The sequence below is a fragment of the Lissotriton helveticus genome, chromosome 9, assembly GCF_964261635.1.
Source record: "Lissotriton helveticus chromosome 9, aLisHel1.1, whole genome shotgun sequence".
NCBI lineage: Eukaryota > Metazoa > Chordata > Amphibia > Caudata > Salamandridae > Lissotriton > Lissotriton helveticus.
Window position 1 is genome coordinate 441953035 of NC_136070.1, and position 20895 is coordinate 441973929.

The 20895-nt window shown below is 41.3% G+C and overlaps 1 protein-coding gene across 4 annotated transcripts in view; it reads right to left on the reverse strand.

The window, feature by feature from the left end:
• PPP1R13B (protein phosphatase 1 regulatory subunit 13B) overlaps nt 1–20895 on the reverse strand; it is a 461790-nt gene that overhangs the window by 274778 nt on the left and 166117 nt on the right. For all 4 annotated transcript variants that reach the window (XM_078660257.1, XM_078660255.1, XM_078660256.1 and 1 more), the window contains one exon: nt 4941–5011. In XM_078660257.1, the coding sequence (XP_078516383.1) occupies nt 4941–5011 (71 nt within the window). The remainder of the gene's footprint in view (nt 1–4940; nt 5012–20895) is intronic.

Below are 20895 nucleotides of genomic sequence, written 5' to 3' on the forward strand. Positions count from 1 at the left end.
GGTCAACGCTTAAAAACAAGGCACTCCATTTAGAGAGTAAAAAGACTGGTATAGAGAACCATCTATTTGACAAATTTAAAATGGTCTGAAGAATCAGTTGGGTAGGACATTAAAAAAAAATCTATTGCTGGTGCCTGTGTGGTATTGAGTTTTTAGGATACCGCTTTTGGTACATCATATTCTGGAATTGGCTGGTCACTACCCGCTAGGAGTAGAGGGAATTAAAATACTTCCCTTAGGGTTTTTTTTACAATCCAGGGATGATGCCTAGATTTAACGAAGTGCGGGTCCTTAACAGGGTTCATAACCAGTTTGACTACCCCGTCCAAACTAGTAACTGGTTTGAGCTGCTTTCATCCCTTGAAGATATCGACTGACTGAGTAGGAGAGATACTCCACCTTGGCCTGTAGGGTGTAGGGCTAAACGGGTAGTCGATAGGAATCAGGAAGCTGGTTATAGTAACTTGTTGGGTAGCTGGGATGTTCTACCATGTATCACAACTTATGATGGTTTAAGGCTTGTTCGCACGGGAGCGGAGTTGCTTGCAAATGTCACCAACCCTGCTCCTGGTGCTGTGCCTCCCATCTTAACAAGTATAGGTGACGATGTCTCATCCTTTCTCAGCACCCCTAGTGCAGACCCCCACTAACAGCGAACCTTATCACTGAGGAGGCCCCTACCAGCATTGAGAACGATGGGCTAAGCCCCCCTAGGCTATGTATGACACTATCCTCCTGGAACATAGCAGGAATTGCATCTAACATAAAGTCCATAGAATGGTCATCTTATATTGAGTCAATTGACGTGTTGATGTTCCAGGAGACCTCGTCTATTGAGGGATTTTACCATTCAGGCTACCTCAATTTCTTCAAGGCTGCGGTAAGGGGCAGAAGGGGTAGACCAGTTGGTGGGCTGACCTGTTGGGTGAGACAATTTGAAGGGGTAAGGGTGGACGAGCTATCTATCGAGAGCCCTGATATCATGGCCATACGGGTTAGCTCAACAAAAGGCCCATATTTAATAATCTTTAATGTCTACTCACGGGGTCAGCCGGGTGGTAGGGACTCAAGTGTTATTACAGCCTTGGAAAGGCATCAGGTACAAGTTGTAGGCACTAGTAACCTGATTATTGCGGGTGACTTTAACTGTTGTTTTGAACCCCTGGACACTGAAGATGGTATGTTAACTGAAGATGGGGACGCGCTATGGGGCGTCCCCCGATTAGACCTACATCCCATAAGGAAATGGTCGGAGGCCGCCCTACAACTGAAGGGGGTTTGCTTGGAGAGAGGTTTGAGAGCAGTTAATGGATGGGAGGACACAGTCAGATAGGCAGGGTGCAATGACCTTTGATAATGGTAGAGCTAGTAGCCGTATAGATTACATTCTTGTTGATGTGGAACTCTGGCCCTCTGTTTTTGATGTGGAGGTTCAGAAGAGGCCGGAAAGTGACCACAACCCTCTGGTTTTAAAAATTAGTGACAGAAGTTTCTGTAGTTTTATACAGAGGGAAGATGAACCAATTACTAAACCAATTACTGTCACCAATGACTTAAGAAGGGTTCAGTGGTCAAGTATAGTAAAAAATGAGTGCGGTAGTGCAGATGAGGGACATGGTTTCCGGTTCCTTGTCTAAACTCACCGACTGCAAGTCCCAGGAGGCGCTTTCTTTACACCTGGCTCGTCTAAAGAAACGGGCACAGCCGCCATTAAAGTGAAAGCTGACAAACAGGCCTTTTTTTTGTATGAGTGCCCCATGCCACAGTTTCACTTTATTAGCGTCCGCGCACCTTTCTTTAGACTTGGTTTGTCTAAAGAAAGGGGGGAAATTAATTTAACACATCCTCCCAGCTGCAGAGCATTCGCTCCAACTATGATGGAGTGGATTTATAAATTATCCCACAGTGGGAAAGGTGATTATTTTGGGGTCTCCCCAACTTAAGATGAGGACCCAGATGATAACCTAGAAAGGAAAAGCATTCTGTGCGGATGATTTTGTGGTGGTCCCATCGTACTAGGACCAGCACAGGCTGAGTTATGGGTAAAAATGAGTTTTGACTAAAGGGCCCCGCAAAGCACTGTGGGGCAAGTTTCCGTAGTATAGTGAATATTATACTATCAGCTCCCCTGCTGAGCCGGGGAGAGCCCAGTAATGTTTTCCTTTCATTGTCTTTCCTTTTTGTAGGCTCCCAGGAAGTTTCCTTTTTTTGAAAGGGCACACAAAAATAGCATTTGTTTGTCAAGTTGAAAAAGAAATGCTTTTTTTTGCAAAAGTGCCCCATGATGCGATAATGTCGGCCACACCCAGTTCTTCACACGAGCGGTGTCTAAAGAAAGGGGCACGGCTGTCATTTTAAAATTATAAATTAAAAAAAGTGTTGCGAGTGAGCTTGTCCTGCCTGCAACAGCAGGGCAGAAATCCATTTTGCAAAATAGTGCGAGGAAGCTGTAATTAAAGCCTACAGAGTAACGACACATGTAACAGGGAGTGTCGTCATGGGAGGTTACAAATTGAGACAAGGCGGTTTAAAGGAGGAACTACTGAGCCTATTGGCCAATGAAAAGCCAGAGTTTCCAAAGGACAATCACACAAGCCAATAAAAAATAAGGGCAGACAGAGGGCTGAGCTTCAAGTCCATACCACAATACAGCATGCCTTGCAGAGCAGCGCATTCGTTGACCAGGCTCTACCTAAAAACGTATGAATTGGTTCAATGTACAGCCGCCAGTCATTAATTCACTTTTTTTGAACTAGTTATTGATTGGCAGTATGGAGTGTTAAAGCAGGTAGCCATCGCTCTTCGGTACTACACTCACTCCTTGCAGAATGCCCATAGAGGCTTACTTGTTTCTTCTTAGAATTACCTTCACGATTACTTTTTACAACAAGTTGTCATCCTTTAGTGAGGACAATGGCGCTCCGCAAGCACTGGCTCCTCGGGATCGCGGGCACTTAAAAGCTGCCATTATGAGGCTCTTTCTCCAGGCACTATTAAAGCCGTTTTGTGCTTATATAGGGCGATTCAGGAGGATGTGCATTGACCGTCTGGACGGCTGCAGGAACAGTGGGAGGAAGATCTGGGCATTCCCATCACCAACAGGGTTGGGACTTCATCCTGGATTGAGTACCGAAGGTATCCAGGAACGCCTGATTTAAATTGATTAACTATTACGCCTTCCACAGAGCATGTCTCACTCCAGAGAAAATTGGTAGATATTTCCATGTGGCTGATACAACCTGCCCACATTGTGGGAGCTAACCTCTTACACATGCTCTTGTCCTGATTCTTGCTGCACACTTTCTGGGAGGAGATTACCTGTACAATTGTAGATGTTAATGAGAAGGAGACCCCTTGCTCCACTTGCCATTGTCTCCTAGGGTGGTTGCCCCACACTTCCAAAACCAAGGTGACTAGAAATCACAAAGAACTAGAAGTCACCTGGGGGGGGGGCTTCGAGTACATGCATGGAGGAGAGAAATGGAGAAGTGGGTGGGGTGTGAGGAGGGAGTGATCCTGAGGGAGGCTGGGCTAGACACAGCCGTGCTTGGGAAGCCCTGCAGGATAGCTTCACTGATCCAGACCCCAATACTCCAATAGGCACACCCGTGAGATCTCCTGGGCCGGCCCCACATTAAAGCTCACCACATTGATAGGAATGCATCCGGCACTCCCTGCCCCTCGCAGTCCCTACACCAGTTGCAGCTGCTGCCTGAAAGCAGCATTGGGGAAGATTCGGTTTAAAATGTTTTAAAAAACACCTCCCGGCAGCCAGCCGCTGCCTCTCCTGCGTCCTCTTACTTTCTCTTGAGAAAAACAGGAAGCACCAGGGCTCTCATGCTCCCTGCAGCTAATTACAATGCTGCAATGCAGCGTTATGATAGGTCTGGTTGCCATGACATGGCTCTCAGCCAGGTGCTGCAGTGGGCAATGCCCTATATTATAGCATGTGTATGGACCGTTTCTGTTGTGTATAAAGGATACCTCCCCATGTATGATGAAAACTGACTGCTGAACCTATGTCATCACACTTGTTTCATGGGAAACGCTAACGTTTGTGCGATGTACGTGCTGTAAAATCCCAATAAATTCTCTGTTTTAATAAAACAACAATTTATCAGCCTTGATGTTGCATTTTTTGTATCCGTTTCTGTGCTTCGCATCTGACAAAGCTGCAGCTGTTATGTAGCTCTTGTAAACTTCATTTCAACAAAAACGATATTGTTTGCTGCTAAAGAACACACTGCACCGAATTTGGAACAATCATTATATGTCCCCTTAAACACAAAGAATCATTTTGCAAAGCGGGGAATGGAAAGAAAGGGGCTTACATTTATGTTTTAAACGACAAACTAAATAAACATCCAAAACAAATGTTTTTAGTTGTTTGAATATACTAAATCTTGTGTCCAGCGCATAAGATTAGGATTATTATCCATCACAACACTGACCTTTAGCATTTCTTACATTTATTGTCTAAAGAATAAAAAATAAATCACTTGTTCAATTATTTTTCCATTTTCTAGATTGACGGTGCATTCTCCGGAGCTGGCACTTACTACCAACTTGCTAGCATTTGTTGGCAAGAGGATTGATTTGTCATTTATGGGTTGAAAACCAAGGAAAAAGGCCCATAAACCCAGTTTACGATAACGCAACCCACACACTAAAAACTATAAAGAGTGAAGTTGGACCGTAAACATAGCACTGAAACGGAGTAACCCGATCACACCATTTACAATTTGCAAAAGGATATTACGAATAATGACTGCAGTGATAATAGACGGAATGAGACAGCAGCTCAGCAAACATACATTTTCCCCCTTAGGTATTTAACTTGTGATAAAAAAAATGTAATTGTAACAATACTACCATTCGTCTTCATTTTGCCATCAAAGTCAGTTTACATACAATTATTTTATTTCACGTTAATGACATACCCCATTTTCAATCCTCTTCTCCGTTGGAATACTGCTAGTCCCGCTTCTCTGATTTGGAGCCTGTCGGACACCTACAAGTAAATTTCCAACAAGCTTATTAAAATTCACGCAAATACAAAATAAGTGCAAATGTCCTACAATTTTAAACAAGTGAATGAGGATCTAAATGCCTATTTAGAAATGCTCGTTTTGCAATCTCCCTTATAATTTTCCATCCACAAAATGAGCGTCGCCCTCTGATTGGGCTAAATATACAAGCAGCATTAAATGTTGCTACCAACTATTAACTATACTGTGTTCTAGAACCATCAATATTTTGCCCACCTCAAAACGGGATGGAAATATTGATGTTTCTTTCTAACAGGTAGAAACATTCACAATACACTACGTAATACAATGCAGGCACCATGTAATGCAATCCAGGTCCCACCCCTCCACCCCCAAATAAAAGGGATGTGGTATAATGTATTTAAGTTCTAAAGGGGTGATGAGATAGCTCAATGTAAGAACCAATCTGCCTGTATACACAACCTTTTAATTACTGCGTACTTAATGAAAGTGCAATACAGTAGTGATCTACGGCAAACCATCATATCACTACTTTGGTATAGTGGCTATTGTGACATTCAGTTCACTGGTATTCCTGGAAACATATTCTACTATGTAAGGAGCACCAGCCTTTCCTAAAGCTTCCTGTCTCTTTAAGACAAAAGTGTTGGACAGGTGGTTTATGCTAGCCCAGTTCTTTGAACAGTGTGTTGGGAATTCTATACTATTTATGGTTTCTGGGCTGCATCATATATTGTCTGGGTTGGTACTGTTTGGAAATGTCTTTGGGGTGATACCTCCAAGATTCTAGATGTGACAGCTGCTGCATCAAGGGGGAGCGTGAAGCCGGTTTTAAGGACGGGTTAGAGCGACTAGGAGACTGTTAGCAGAATTACCTATTGATGCAAGTTTGAGGAGACTGATATGGGCTAATGATTGTGTCTGTGGGTATGAATTACAAAATGCTCCAACTAGTACCTGTGAGCCCCAGTCGGATTCAGGATATCAAAAGGTGTGTGCATTAGGACCTCAAGCAGTCAGGTCATAACAGGGCAGCTGAGCTTTTCACCCAAGATTGTGATGCGTCTATGTCCTTAGTCTTAAATTTCACACAACTTTACCAGGCCCAATAAATAAGAACTCAATGGATGTTTCTGTTCAAACCTGGAGCAAATTGGCTAAGAGCATAGAGGTAATTTTGGGGTGTTGGTTGCAGCTTCCAAGTGGTAATTTATGGCTACACAATAAAAGTCAGTAACTTGCATGGCTGAACTGGAATTGTGATATTCACAATAACGAAGGATACTCAGAGGAGATAATGATACCAATTAGTTTCAGAAGAGATGGTCATCATGTGGCATTCATCATATTAAACTTCCCTCTTTCAATGAGGTCCAACAGGTTGGCTAAGCGATTCACCCAGGTGACTAAAGAGCAGTTGAAATTGACGTTTGGAAGAAAGTGTTCAGGGACATTTTGTGGTCTATGCAAACTATTCTGCACTCTAATATGAGCATACCTCTTTTTGTAATGCTGTAGATGTAGAGTAGACAGTGCATTGATGAACAGAGAATGGATGGGACAAAAAAGTGTGCAAGTAATGCTAACTTGGCTGCACAGGCTGTCCAAAAGTACTAAGAGTATGTTAGAAAGAGGAGGAAGCAGGTTATGGATTACAATTATGTGACTGCGAAGAGAATAGGGTTAAAATGTAAAGATGAGAATAGGTATTCTGGCCCCAAACAAGTGAAGGAGGTGAAGGATAACGTGGGGGTGTTCAGTAATGTTAAGGTGTGGAATAAGAATAAATTGCGAGTTGTGCCTGATGGTAAAGCTACAATTGTCAATAAGAAGCTGGATATGCTACATCAACAAGACGAGGTTATAGGAGCTGTCCACCGCTGCCAATACACCAAACGATTTGGTTCAAAGCGAGAAACTTTGACATTTCTAAAGGATTTCTTATATAAGGTCAAGTATGTATATATTGCACATACCTTGTCTTTTGTGGGGTTGGAGTTTTGATAGAGAGGGGAATGTGTTGAGAACTGATCATTGCTTAAGGTAGCTGGCCTGACTTTTATTACGCGACTTGGTTCTGTTGTGGAATATTGACTATGTCTCCCACAGGGGTGTGTAATTTAATAAAAAATCTACTAGTCCATGGGGCAGGTTGCTTCAGAAATCTACTTGCCATGTGACAAAATCCACTTCTCCCTTTTGTGCAATGTAGTGTAGTAACAAATTATGGCAGCAATCTTATTATATAAGAGCTCTGATCTAGCCTCTCTGATTATACCAGGGCTCATACCATAGTAGGGTTTGAATACTAGCAATTCCTTATTTTGCCACCATTTGCAGATCTACATACTGGGGCGGATGGTAGCGGTAAGCCATAGTTCAAGGATTGGAATGCCCTTAAGAACCTACTAATTTGCAAGTTTTAAGAGTTTACCAGCTCTTCTCTAATCTTTTCCCATACCGAGAAAGGTTGGAAATTTACTCCTGACAATGGCAGATGTAAAACTTCTTTCAGCGTTTTGAAAAAAGTGGTTGGAGGGAAAGGGAACTTGCAAACACAACAGATTTTCGCATGAACAAATCTACACATGCATGTTTGCTCGTGCTAAAATGCTGTTCACAAATATTTTCTAGGACTACAATTTTTTGACCTACTACTGTAGATTCTTGTGAATTCATGAAACCCATAAATCTACACTAACACAAGGACATATACCATGGGTGTACTTTTGAGAGTTCTTTAATTAATTGGGGCCCTAATTAATGCTGGCGTTTGAGCTTTTGTGACCATGACCTTATGTGTTTATTAAAATTCGATCTCTCTACTCATCGGCTGGTTTCAGTATGAGTGAGAGCATTCTGCTCTTTCACAAGGAGCATATTGGCACACAAAGTAGTTTTGTTCAAAGCCAGGAACTAATGTGGCAATGTGTGCTTTTTGAGACCAAAATTTGTTTTGGTTTTTGCCAATGCTAGTTATGATGGTGAGGCCTCGGCAGCTCCCACGCCAATAAGGTTTTACAAAAAACATGCCAGAACAAGACATACATTGAAAAAACCAAAAGGCTGACCACCAATTTCGGACATCCTGACTGTCAATGCTTGTTTATTTTTTAGGTTTCCCATAAGCTTGTTGAAACTGGTTACACCGATTAGGAATATTTTTGGGAAATATTACCATGCAACACATTTTATAAATGAAACTGCAAAGAAATTGTACCTAAAATGTTACAAAAGTTTAGCAAAAGGTTTTTTTCTAGTTGCATTTTTTGGGGACATTTTTATTTTGAAAGCAAATAATGATCCATCTTGCTTTCAAGCTTCTGCAAGTATTTGCATCTAATCAGAGAGCATTCTGGGAGCATTATACACAGCCTCATACTGCTAAACTTTAAAAGCGTGAGTAGACATGTTCATACTGGAACATCTGTCAGTAGAGCAGTCCGAGCCTACAACATTTGTTTAGAATGATCACCCTAATAAAGGCTTATATATAATGGACCATAAATACAACTTCTAATAGCCTAATATATTAACACAAAAATCCCCTTACCTGGAGACGTTGCCCGTCCCGGATCCATAATGTTGTACTGTAAACTATTACTCCCCGCCTATGCAATTACAGAATGCAGATAATATGCAGGGGTGACCCTAGACACAACCACCACTGCTGATCAAGAAATGTAGCTGGCCAGGACACAAGCAAAGCGCCTAGTACACAAAGCATGATTAATATGTATACTGATGCAAATGTGATGGAAACAAATATGTGCAGTTGCTGCTGTTTATTAGAAACTTGTGTTGAATGTACCAAGAACTGTGAAAATGGAAACTCTCTTAATGAAAATGGAAACTCTGTTAATGAAAAATAAAAACTGACAAAAAAAATGTGGTACTGTAAACTGATAGCCAAAGGGTTTGTGCTGCCGGGGGTTCGGCCTACTTGCCTAAAAAAATACACATGAAAACCTGTTGGCCTTGACCCCCAAAAAATATGTTCTGGGCGTCAGACTTCCACACTTCTGCTCTCAAACTTCAAGCTCTAGCCCTTGCTGCTTCAAGGGGGGAGCTAGTGGTCCATTATATCTGGACTGGTGAAAATGATTTTTTTTACCTTCACCACCTGTGCGTGCATTACCTTAACGCAGAGGTCTTCTACAGCCATGCCCCTGAAATGGATCTCCCTAAACAGTGTGCCTGCTTTTGCTATCAACAGTCATTTGTCAGCCGCAAATGCTATTCACCTCCCAATGGTTTGGAATGTGTCGAGACAATGTGATTAGAAGCAGAAGAAAATAGCCAGAACACCTTGCAAAGGATCAGATGTGGAGCTAATGGATACTTTAACAATTCTCAGCAACAAATACTAGTCCTCTCGTAGCAACATCATGAAATACAAATCACCATCATTATATATTCAAATAGTATTGAAGCAATCTTCCAACGATCTTACTGAATTCCCACTTAAAAGAGGGTTGAATTCTGGATACTAACAAGGTCTCACTTTGTTTATACTAGCTTCAGAACGAACTGAATCCAAAAATGTATGAGATAAATCACTAAAAGGAATCTAGAACATCCATATAACAAGTCCTTTGAACATAATACATTTTCAAGTTTTGAAAGAAGCAGCTTATCTGTATGCATCTGTATGTTTAACTTACAAAGTCAAATGCTCTTTAGACATGAAATCTACCTCTTCAAGGAAGCCTTCCACAGAAATGTGCTCACCCTCGTTAGGCCACCATCGGTCTTCTAATTTGGGGAATCTTCAAGCCACCGCTGGTTGAGGCACTATATAAATAATTTATTTAACATAATAATCTGCACTAAACTACCACGAACATTCCCACATTTGAAAATAAAGAGGCTTAAGAAGTGAAGTGGATATAAGGAGAATTTCCTGAACTCGGTCATCAATCTGTCCTATCTACTCCCATGCCGAGGAACCACACTGAGTCATAAAATTAATCTATATACTGCAGTTTAGTAATAATGGCTGAAAAAAATAAACATTAATAAATGTCCACCATTCTGGTCAGTTGAAAGGAAAGACATTATAGATGAGTCTGGCAACAGGGTGACCAGCTCAGATATGCAATGCTCTCGGCTCACATCCATATGTGTTAGCCAAAAGCGTGACTGAAATCTTTTTTTTTTAATTCACATTTCCACCCATAGGTAAGAAAAGAATAAAAGATCTGTCTGACACCAACCACAGCTGGTAGATAAATAAAAGCAGAATCAAAAAACAGAAGCTATGCATCTGTCTAGGCATCTGACCACACTTGAATGCAACTAGAAAAAACAATAGCAGTTGAATATGACAAAATCACATGCTAAGATTAGTAATAAATCACAAGTGGCCTGCATGGATTAAAGCAGATCAACAGTCATCTATAAGTGAGCCTCTAATTGTTGAAGATGTTCTTGTTTCAATTTAAGATTTTAGAGGAACCAAGGTCTAGATCTGGAGGAGTTAACCACAAAATTACCAAACCCACGTGGCTATATTTGCCATGCAACTGTTTCCTCTCCTGGGTGAAGGCATTAGATAAATAGATTTGCTAAAGGTGTTCGAGTACGGGAATTGAGAATGGGATATGCTTCTGTTAAAAAGGGATACCCTGAACAAGAAATGCCACAATCAATATGCTATGTAATCAAAACAAAGCTACAATAAGTGTTCTTCATACAGTTAAATTCTATTAGAAAAAATAGCAAAACCGCCGACATCGTACATGACACCTCTAGGTTTGCCAGAGTCATCAGGCTCAATCATGGCAAATCATTCTAAACAAGTAAGTATCAGACTCTAGGTACGAGTGAGCTCTAAGATTCAGGTGCATTTGCTGCATCGTGAAGCTTGGGCACTAGAAGGCACTAGCTCCAGTTATTTTACAAATACTAGGCTGCAACTGACAATTTCAAAATGTGTCAAATTCAAAGTAGGCTGAAGACTGAGGAAGTGTCACCACCAGCTCAAAAGAAGCAAAGTCTAAACCCACCTGGGAGTTCATCTTTTCAGTAATTAAGTAAATCAGTTGGGAGAGGATGAGGGATGAAATATGGTAGTGCAACAGTTAATACGACTGTAAAGGAATCCACACAGTTTGAGTTCACCAGTCTGGAAATGGAAGGAGTGATTCATGTAAAGAAGATGGCATTGTCTGTCGGCCAATGTTTCAAATTGAGGTAAGGATCTGCACACCAGCACTCACAGGAGCTGTAGGCAGAACATCTCAGTACAGCTTTGCCTTCTGCAACAGCAACTGCTGGTGTGCTGCAGTACTCCTGTTAACAAACTAAGGGTAGCGAAGGCTTGTCCCAGACAGGCAAGCTGGTCTGCAGCATCTAGATGAAAGTGTGTAGGGCGAAAAGAGAAAAGGCAGTATTGCAGACATAGCCACCTCTGCTCTAATTCCAATCTGGGCAACAACTCTCTCAGAATTTTATCAGTAACAACCTGGCCTGCGGCTCCCAGAGATTAGTATCCTCTCCTATTCTTGAGTAAGATTAACAAGTCACTCACCAAATCTTTTATTTGGCCATCAGACTCATATGAGTGGAACCAAACTGCAGTCTGTCACGGTTGTATCTTAGCAGCATTGACAGATGGAGGGGCTCTGATCAACGTTTTTGAATTGTGCCTGAGGTAAGGTACAAGTGCTTGGGTTTATACATGGGAGAGTAAAGCAACACTGTGCAAGACAAAGGCTTCTAAGGGTCAGCAATAACCCCAAACCAAACAAACCACGGCAGGGTCCTATTTCACTTTCGGGTGGATCTGAGGACTTAGGGGAAAACTCCAAAATGCCTGTTAAGCCAGTCGCGTTAGGTTCAGCAAACACCTCGGGAGATGTAACAATGCTACATTTTTCTGGCTCATTTCGACTTCAAGGGCACACCAGAATGGGATGTCTGGCAGTGGTATGGCGACAGGATGCTGAGGTATCAAGTGCAGTGAGTTTAGGCTTTACCTGCTCCCAAGAGCACACTCGGATATTGTCTTTAACAGTGATGAAAACAGTATACAAAGTTCATGGCTAACCAAGAGGTGTCCTGACAAGAAACTCACACTAAGGAATGGTAATAAGCAGAAAGCAACTGAGAGCTTCCAGGAGACTGAAACTGCTCAGAAATCTCGGTATTTTAGATCGTGTGCAGTCCTTTACTCTATGCCCTCAGAGGGACACCCTTTAGAAAAATGTTTACCTATAGATATGTACCTCCTTATAGCGGATTATTTCCTTCAACTTTTGTCAGATCATATGGTTCAAGATTTATTAAAGACCTAGATCTTACAAGGAGATCTACAGTATACAACTTTAGAATCATTAACACAAATTTAAACAAGAGCTGACTTGTATGTGCTGAATGTAACATTTTTGCAGCACATTAATTCCTTAACTGGGCAATTTATCATCTACAGTGCAGCATTTGCGATTGCAATACCATTTTTTATAAAAAGTGGTTTTAAAAATCAAAGCTGGACAGGCAAATAGGACATCAGATCATCTAGCAATCATATTCTCCCTGTGGCCTGTGTTCAAACACCTCACATTAAGCACTTTATAGCCAGGCATATTACTGCCATGTGGAAAGATAACCTCACTATCCACTACTGCTGCTAATCTGTTCCACTGTTGTTAGACAAGTCTTGAGAAACATTTTAGTGATTAGTTAGACTAACTCTACCACAATTTGATAGTCCTAATTTCACCTATAAAATCAGGTCATCAAAATAAAAGCTGTGCAAAACAGAGCTTACACTTTCAGAAAGAAGTCGCACTCTCTCTTTGCAAAGATGAGAAAATGACAGCAACAGCATTTTAAGTATTCAGAGTAGATTACCCCAGCCAAGTGAAAACTCATGGGAGAACTGTATGCAATAGAATCTGCGCAAGAAGTAGTTTTAAAATAATTAATACACATTAGCATAAAGCTTCGGTCTTAAACTATCTTCCAAAGTTGCTGTGTAAAACCTGAGTCTATTTTATCAATGAGATTAATAGCATCCACAGGCACTAATCTGATAAGTGAAACTCCATCCAAATTGAAGACCCCAATGTGGCATAACCTTCTGCCCTCAAACACTTTTGAACTCTTTACTCCGCAGACAAATTATTTGAAGAAATGGGCAAGAATAATGCATCAGGCACCCCACTTCATGTCCATCAGATGTACTTAAGCACGCCCTGGCAGAAATGATTTTGAGAACCTTGTTTAAGACTCCTAAAGCAATCAGTTTCTGGAAAATGTTTTAACCCCTCTCCCACGGTAGTGGTTATGTCCCTGCCAAAGAAGAAATTTGCTTGCTCCTGGAGAATTATCCAAATTTCATTCATTAATCAACAGCCCTTTCTCAGCATGGTTGATGGAAAATATCGTGTTTAGCCACGGACATCTTCAGTCCCAAAAAATATGGATGCACTAAGATGTGTTTGAGCAATGGGATATGGTCACAGAAATTGTCCTTTGAGGTGGACATAACCACAGCACTTAATAAGGTATTCCTGGTTCAGTGGCAAAAATGGTCTTCCTTCCACAGTGTTTGTTCTTAATACAAAATGCGTCTTTCCTTTACACAAGGCATGGGGCGCTCTTGCGGCACCCATTTTCTCCAGCCTCCCAGAGGTCGCATGGTAACCATAAGTTCCACTATCAATTTTAGGATCATCGGCGATTTAACAGTTTTTTTTTATGGCCCGCGGCAGAGGAGGCTTCAAAGGAGCAGCAAATGCCCCAGTAGGATCCTCAGGGAATGAGTGCCCATTCTTCCCAACCAAGGGCAGGGGGTCATTTGGCTGTTTTCCACCACAACTAGAGGGATATAACAGGAGACGCTTTGATCTTACAAATTAAACCAGGGTTTCACATAGTGTTCTACGACACCCCCGTTCAGGTCAGAAGACCCAAACCCACATTTCTATCCGAGGAGTACAAGTCTCTTTTCTCTCGGGTGCGGATTCTGTGGTCTCAAAGGGGCAATTGTTCCTTTGGTCTTACACCTAAAAGGGGTTCTCAGCAAGCAGTTTCTCATAGAGAAAAAAACAACAAATGTTTTCAACTGGTAATACACCGAAGAGAACTAGTGGCTGGTTCACCACCACTTCAAGATGGAAGATCTTTCTCTTTTGAGAGAGGTTGGACAGATTTCTGCAGTTTTGCAAAGAGTGCCTAGGTGTACAAGTTTATAGCACTCCCATTCGGCCTCTCTTCCACACCTTAGTGCTTCACCAAGGTCGAGAGGACGATGGTAGAGGTTTTGCATTCCATAGGCTGATTACACACCTGGACAATGTTCTAATTGTTGCATCAAAATTAGTCAGTACTCCTTCAGAATCTGGTTCTATCCTAGCGCAGGGGTGATTTATGCGCTAATTTGTTCGTGTGAAACATTTATATTGGCAGCACTATAGAACATTCAAAATTAGGATACAAGAACATAGACGGGCCTTCTTTAACCAAGATCTTAAATCACCCATTTTTCAACATATCAGGGAAAATCACAACACCCTCAGGGAATTCAAGTTCCATGGAATACAGAAAATACAGAAAATTAACCAAATATCAGAGGAGGGGATTGGGAATTATCCATTAGAAAGCAGGAAGCAAGGTGGATTAGCCGCTGTAGAGCAGTCAAGCTGGGCTTAAACAGCGATTCAGAATTACATTACTTTCTATAATGAGAGGATATTGCAGACTGAATTTGTATGAAAGCAATCTTTTAAGGGTTCAATGGGGACATCCGCCTCTCTAAATAGTTTGTTTTGTTTCATTTCTGTAAAGTGTGTATCTAATTCTAAAAAAAAATATTTTTTCTAAAACCTTATATGCAAGTACATGTAAGCACTGACTCAATAATATTGGTGAACTGTGGTACGGCATGAAACCTGAAGGTTGTAGTAGCATTCCATATAATAGGTACAGGCAGAGTTTTTCGGATCAAAGTGCTGGAAAGAGATAACGTGGATCGAAATAAACAAGTGGCCTTGGGCGGAATTATGCCCCAAATATTGGGGGGCATATAGTTAGCAAATGGTTAATTTTCAGATAAATTAATGGTAATGATGCAGTATAAGGATAAGTGATATCAAATATGTGGTCTTTCAGTATAAATTGAAACGAGATTGTCAAGTTGTGTGATTAAACAAGACTTGTTGATGGCGCGAATGTTAAATAAATAAAAAAGAGATATAGGTCAAAGGACCGCGAGGTGATGCGGAAATTGGGTTGTTTTTGATTGGTGGTCTTTCACCACAAATACGGTGATATCTACATTTGTTTATGATTAGTCAACAAGAATCGAGATGGCCGCTTACAAACGATAAGTTGCTTAAACGATAAGGATTGGTTGATGGCGGTTCTCAGGAAATAAACTCAAGTATTTGCGGAACGCACTTTGTGTAGACTCGATGTGCTAGGCTGCAATGGCGGAACAGGAAATAATTGATACCTTTCCGGTCTTGGTTGGTGGGTGCAAACCAGAGAGGAAACATTGCTTGAAGGATCGCGGGTTTTCGCGGGAAACTTCATGGTAGCTGATTGGTGGTCTTTGACCATAAATACTGGAGACGGATTAAGAGCTAGTTACAGCGGGATTTATCACACCGGCTGTCCGTACGGAACGAGCGGTCGTTGAGAAGGGTCGATAAATATAGGTAAGACGACAGAGTGAGAATGCTCAGTAGGAAGTTAGGATGAGGCAGTGAATGCCTTTTGACTTCATGTTCTCCTTGATTGTTTTAGGGCGCCCTTCAGAATACGGAAAAAGGACGCGAATGAGGAAATAACAAGGTTGAGAGCAGCAGTCAATGGAGTAGACAGGGCGAGTTTGTCCACGGGGAAATAAGGTGAGCATGTTGAATTTCGTGGGCAGTTTCAAGTGCAGTGAGATTATGGATATATGAGACGATGAGCTTATCTCGTATCTGTTGTTTTATTGGATTGTAGGTAATCAAGCACATCTTATATTAGCCTTTCGCCGGAGTTCAGATAATGGAACGCTTGGTACGCAGATTTCAAGAATAAATGGAAAGTAGGTACTCTAAAAAGTTCATTTTTTACTTGGAGAGTATTTTAGATAGAAGATCGTACTAAGATATCGAGTCCGGAATAGGAGCGCTTTGACTTAAACTGTTTGTTTGTTGTTTTTCAAATATTGTGCAGGGAAATTTAATCGCCCGACTGAATTAGTATTCCGTTGACCAGGAGCGCAGCATCCTTGACAATTTTTGACCGAGAAATGATCACATTAAGGAACAATCTCACATATAGTGTTTAGGTGAGTGGTGATATTAGTTATGATTATTTGATTAAAGGTTTCATGCCAGTACAGTTAACCGTAGACGGAAGTGTAGTTAACTGATTATATTTCTTATATTTATTTTTCTGTTTCCTTTTAAGCAATATGGAGATTTGAACGTTAGTAGGAAATATCCACATACTTTGGAGAAATATTGGGATTCACTTAGCAAGGTCATTGAGGATAACTTTGTCTTAAGGTGAGAAATGTGATTTGGCTAGAATGAAACTTTTCGCACAATATGAGTTTTCTCTTACAGATAAATGTGATATGACCAGAATGGAATTGTTAATATAATATGAGTGTCACTGACTGTAAAATAGCACAATATTAAGCATGTGAATGACACTCAAGCATGTTTCTTTATTGATGCTAAGGGACCACCTTTGGGAGTGTTCTGCTTGATGAAAAAACCAGTTTGAATATAGTTGACCTTCCAGGATGGTATAAGGCAGGCTTGAATAAGTATGCGTAGAATGGCATATAGGCAGGATATATTAGAAATGTGTATATGAAATGTTGTTTGGTTACAGATCATTTGACCAGTATGGTTAGTCTCTTTTTTTATTTTCTTTGTCCCACAGCCCCGATGATGTCCCGGTGGGGACGAAACGCGTAGGCTGTAGCGGGGGAAATTGTATAAACTTTGCATCTAGTATATATGAAAAGGAAATAAGCATTGATAATTGATATCATCTATCAATGAAAATATTAAAGACTTTGATTCAGTAATGAAGAAAGCCTGTCTGGAACTTCTTGATCATTGATTTGCAATTAATGGCAGAAATTGTTGCTTGATGTTTATGTGTATATGTAATGCTCCTAGGGTAATACTTTGGTTTGATTAATAGTGGCTTTCACGATGGGCTGCTTCAAGTAGAGCTTCAACTCGTAATGTTAAATGCTTCTGGTACTTAGCACGTGATTTAATATCTCACTGTGCACACGATTTAGGACCCTCATCGTGCTATTTTTTTAAATAATTCTATCCTAGTTACTCCTGCAAAATTTTGGGTTTATCAACAAGCAGAAGTCGGAATTCACTCCCTCTCAGTCGATGTGTTTTCTGGGGCTCGTCAGAGTCTGTCCAACAAACTCTGAAACTTCCGTACAAGAAATGCTCTCTAATAAGAATAGAGTCAAGACGTGTCCTTTTGAAGAACTGCATATCTCTGCGTTACCAGTCCAGGATTATCAACCTCTTGCCGTCATCAATACAAGCCATTTTCCCAGGGCCCCTTCACTTCAGAGCTTTTTAGAGATTGAAGACAGCCCATCTCAGGAAGAGTTTTCCTACACAGTCTTAGTTAAACTGTCCTCAGAGGCCAAGATGGAGATGCAGTGGTAGCTAGACCACATTATGGTTTAGAATGGACGGGCCACCTTTGGTTAAGTCCTGGAAATGGTTATCGAGTCCGATACCAGCTTCTTAGGTTGGGTGGCCAATTGCAGAGAAGTCTCCACTGAAGGCTTGTGGTCGGAGCAGGATGAGAGTTTCACATTAACTGCTTAGAACTGCTTGCGGGGTCCTTCACAGTGCGTTTGCTTACAAGAGACAGGGTAATGTGTCCTATCCTGCTGAATGTGGAAAACGTATCAGCAGTCCGATACATCAATTGTTTCAGGGAAGACAATGTCGATGGTTTGGCAGAGCTTGCCAAAGAATTTTGTCATTTTTGGCTTGACAAGAGGATTTCAGTAACAGCAGAGTACCTTCTGGGAAATTTTAACTGCATTGTGGATTGGCAGTCGAGATACCTGATGTATTTCAGATCATGGAAGCTAGATCCATTTCTCTTTCATTCGACCATTTCTCTTTCATTCGATCATGAATCGTTGGGGCCCTCCGCTCTATTTACTAGGCACTCCCCCTCTGCTGGAAAGCGGATCCTGGAGCCTACTTATTCATCCACTGTACTACCGGCATATGACATACGTTTGTGGTTAAAAAATCAATAAAATATGGTTCAAAGAAAATGAACAGGAGGGGCAATTGGCAAGTGGCCTTGTTTGCGTCTCGCCTAGACAACGCAGTGTTTCAGTTGGAGACCGGACCCCCCTGGCTTTGGCAACTGATGCGTTTCTACAAGACTGACTGGAGTTTGATACAAGGCTATGTGCTTACCCCATTGTCTATGATTACCAGGCTGCCGGCTCAAGTCAGTTGCCAGCAGGTGTTGATGATCCTGGTAACTCTGGTTTGGAGGTGGCATGGGTGATTTCCAGTTCTTCTGTGACTCTATGGACCACCCACTCTTTTTTCTCCGAAGCAGAACATGCTGCAGGACCCAGGGGGCAACTTGCATCCGTTGATTCTGATGGGTCGCTTCATTTGATGGCATGGATCATTTCAGGAGATGCTGGGGCTTTCCAAACCTTTCGAGACAAGCTGCAATCCTCATCAGATGAGCATGCCCAGATTCCACTTCTAAGCAGAATAGTCAGCTTGACGCAGACAGACCCTTTGTTGTATGGAACAGGATTTGGATCCCTGTGGAAGAAATGTGTTACTTACATGTAACTGCAGTTATCTAGCATTGGTGTCTTTCATAGATTCACATACCTGAATCATTCCCCGTCGTCGGGATGGGAGTCCCCGCTACCGGGGACTCCCATCCCGACGACGGGGAATGATTCAGGCATGTGAATCTATGAAAGACACCCCTTATACTGGCTAAACATATATAGTCCACATTTTGAATTTCTTGCCGGAGCAGTCCTCTGCCAGCCGGTCAACTCCGTCTGGTCAGCGATATCTGTAGGAAACGAAGCATGGTATCCCGGTGGGGGAGCACCCAGTGGTGTGCCAATTGTTAAGAGGTATTAGGATTACTAAACCCCCTCAATGGAGATGCTCTCAACTGTGGGATGTTAATTTGGTATTGCACCTTTTTGAATCCTGGCAGGACAATACCTAGCTTCCACGGAAGGAATTTACAGAAGCTAGGCATGCTCTTATGTTTGGTTTCCTGTAAGCGGTTTCCGATGTGAGGGTTTTTGACCCCAGAAACCGTTACCTTTAAGGTGGTGTGTAATACAAAGACCAGTATAACAAAGGTGCACTATCCAACATTCGTAGACCACCCAAAGTTGCTTGTATTGCAGTTTATTGGAGCTTACGAAAAATAAACGCAGATTTCGGACTGGCTAGTGCCAATGGTTGATGACTAAAGCAGTCATCAATACCTTCATTTTTGTAGCTCATTCAGCTTGTGGCAGAAGTTTGAAAGTAATGCACAACAAGTTGTCCCTCTGTGCTTCAATTTTAAAATAGTGTCAATCAAATAGTATCCACTGAACCAAAACCTTCATTAAAAGTAACTATATAAAAAAAAGTGTATGTTTAAATCAATTTATTACATTGAATTCGTGTTAAAAACATATCCCTTTACATAAAAAATGTATTATTTATTTAAAACTCGTGTACAAACTTTTAATGCTGCTATTGAACTTATTTTAAGTTGTGAGCCGGAGTGGTCTCCCTGCCTCGCCCACCCACCCACATGGATAATTTGCATGTGGTTAACTTGAGTCAAATATTTCCATCCTCCGTTCAATGAAACATTTATCCAAGGGTATTCTATCAATTTGTTATCATCAAACAACTTTATTTCGGTTCAAAGAACCATAAAAGCACACAAATGTGAACATATACAAAACTTTCATAAAACATAATAAATTACAAAATTCAGTTTGCTACAATGCAATTGATTAAACGGATATAAATTCAAATTGCAACTTTTAGCGCATATAGTTCGATGGATCCAATAGAGTGTCCTCAAAGGAATAACTACATACTAAAACAAGGTGCCAGAGAGGCAAAAATCTCAAGAAAAAGCCCTAAAATGGCTCCTGGTGGGTCCTTTATGCTATCCAGAATACCCAAATAGTACCTGTAGAAGGAGACTCAAATCCACTGACCATCACAGAAGAATAAAGAGCATAGTGCAATATATCTAATCTCTCACACAAAAAGAGTGAGATTAAAATTCATAGAACATTTTGCAATAAAACAGTGTTTGAGAAAGCTTACAACATAGGCGAAGAATCTAAAACCGATAGTATACAATACATGACGGGTTTGGTTCAAAAGATAAAATTCTGCTGTTTAGGACATTCCTTCAGAAGGAGCGTTTAGAATTCTTAAATGAATTTCACACGCCTACCCACTATAACCAACCCCGCGGATAGGTTTTCCTTGCACAAATGAAGAACTCCAAGCCCCCCTTGGAGGCTCTCCTGTGGTTTTCTAGCTTTTTGTTTGCACAGATGCACTTTGCCCTCCATATCCAGGCTGCCTGGAGGTATCTTGTTACAGCGAATACCACCAACCTAGAGGTGTCGGATCTTAGGATCCTGTTAGCAACCAGGTAACTCCTAACACCGAGTGATTTGCACAAGGTTAGTAGTCCTTGTCTCCTCTGAACATTATAAGAAGGACAAAATAAATAAAAAGTGGGACAAATCTTCAAGAGGCTCCTTGAATGCCGGGCACTCTGTTCTCTGATGGTTTGCATTTGCCCACTTGTCACGGAAGGTCATAATTGGTAGGGGCTGATACCTAAATTATAGAAACTG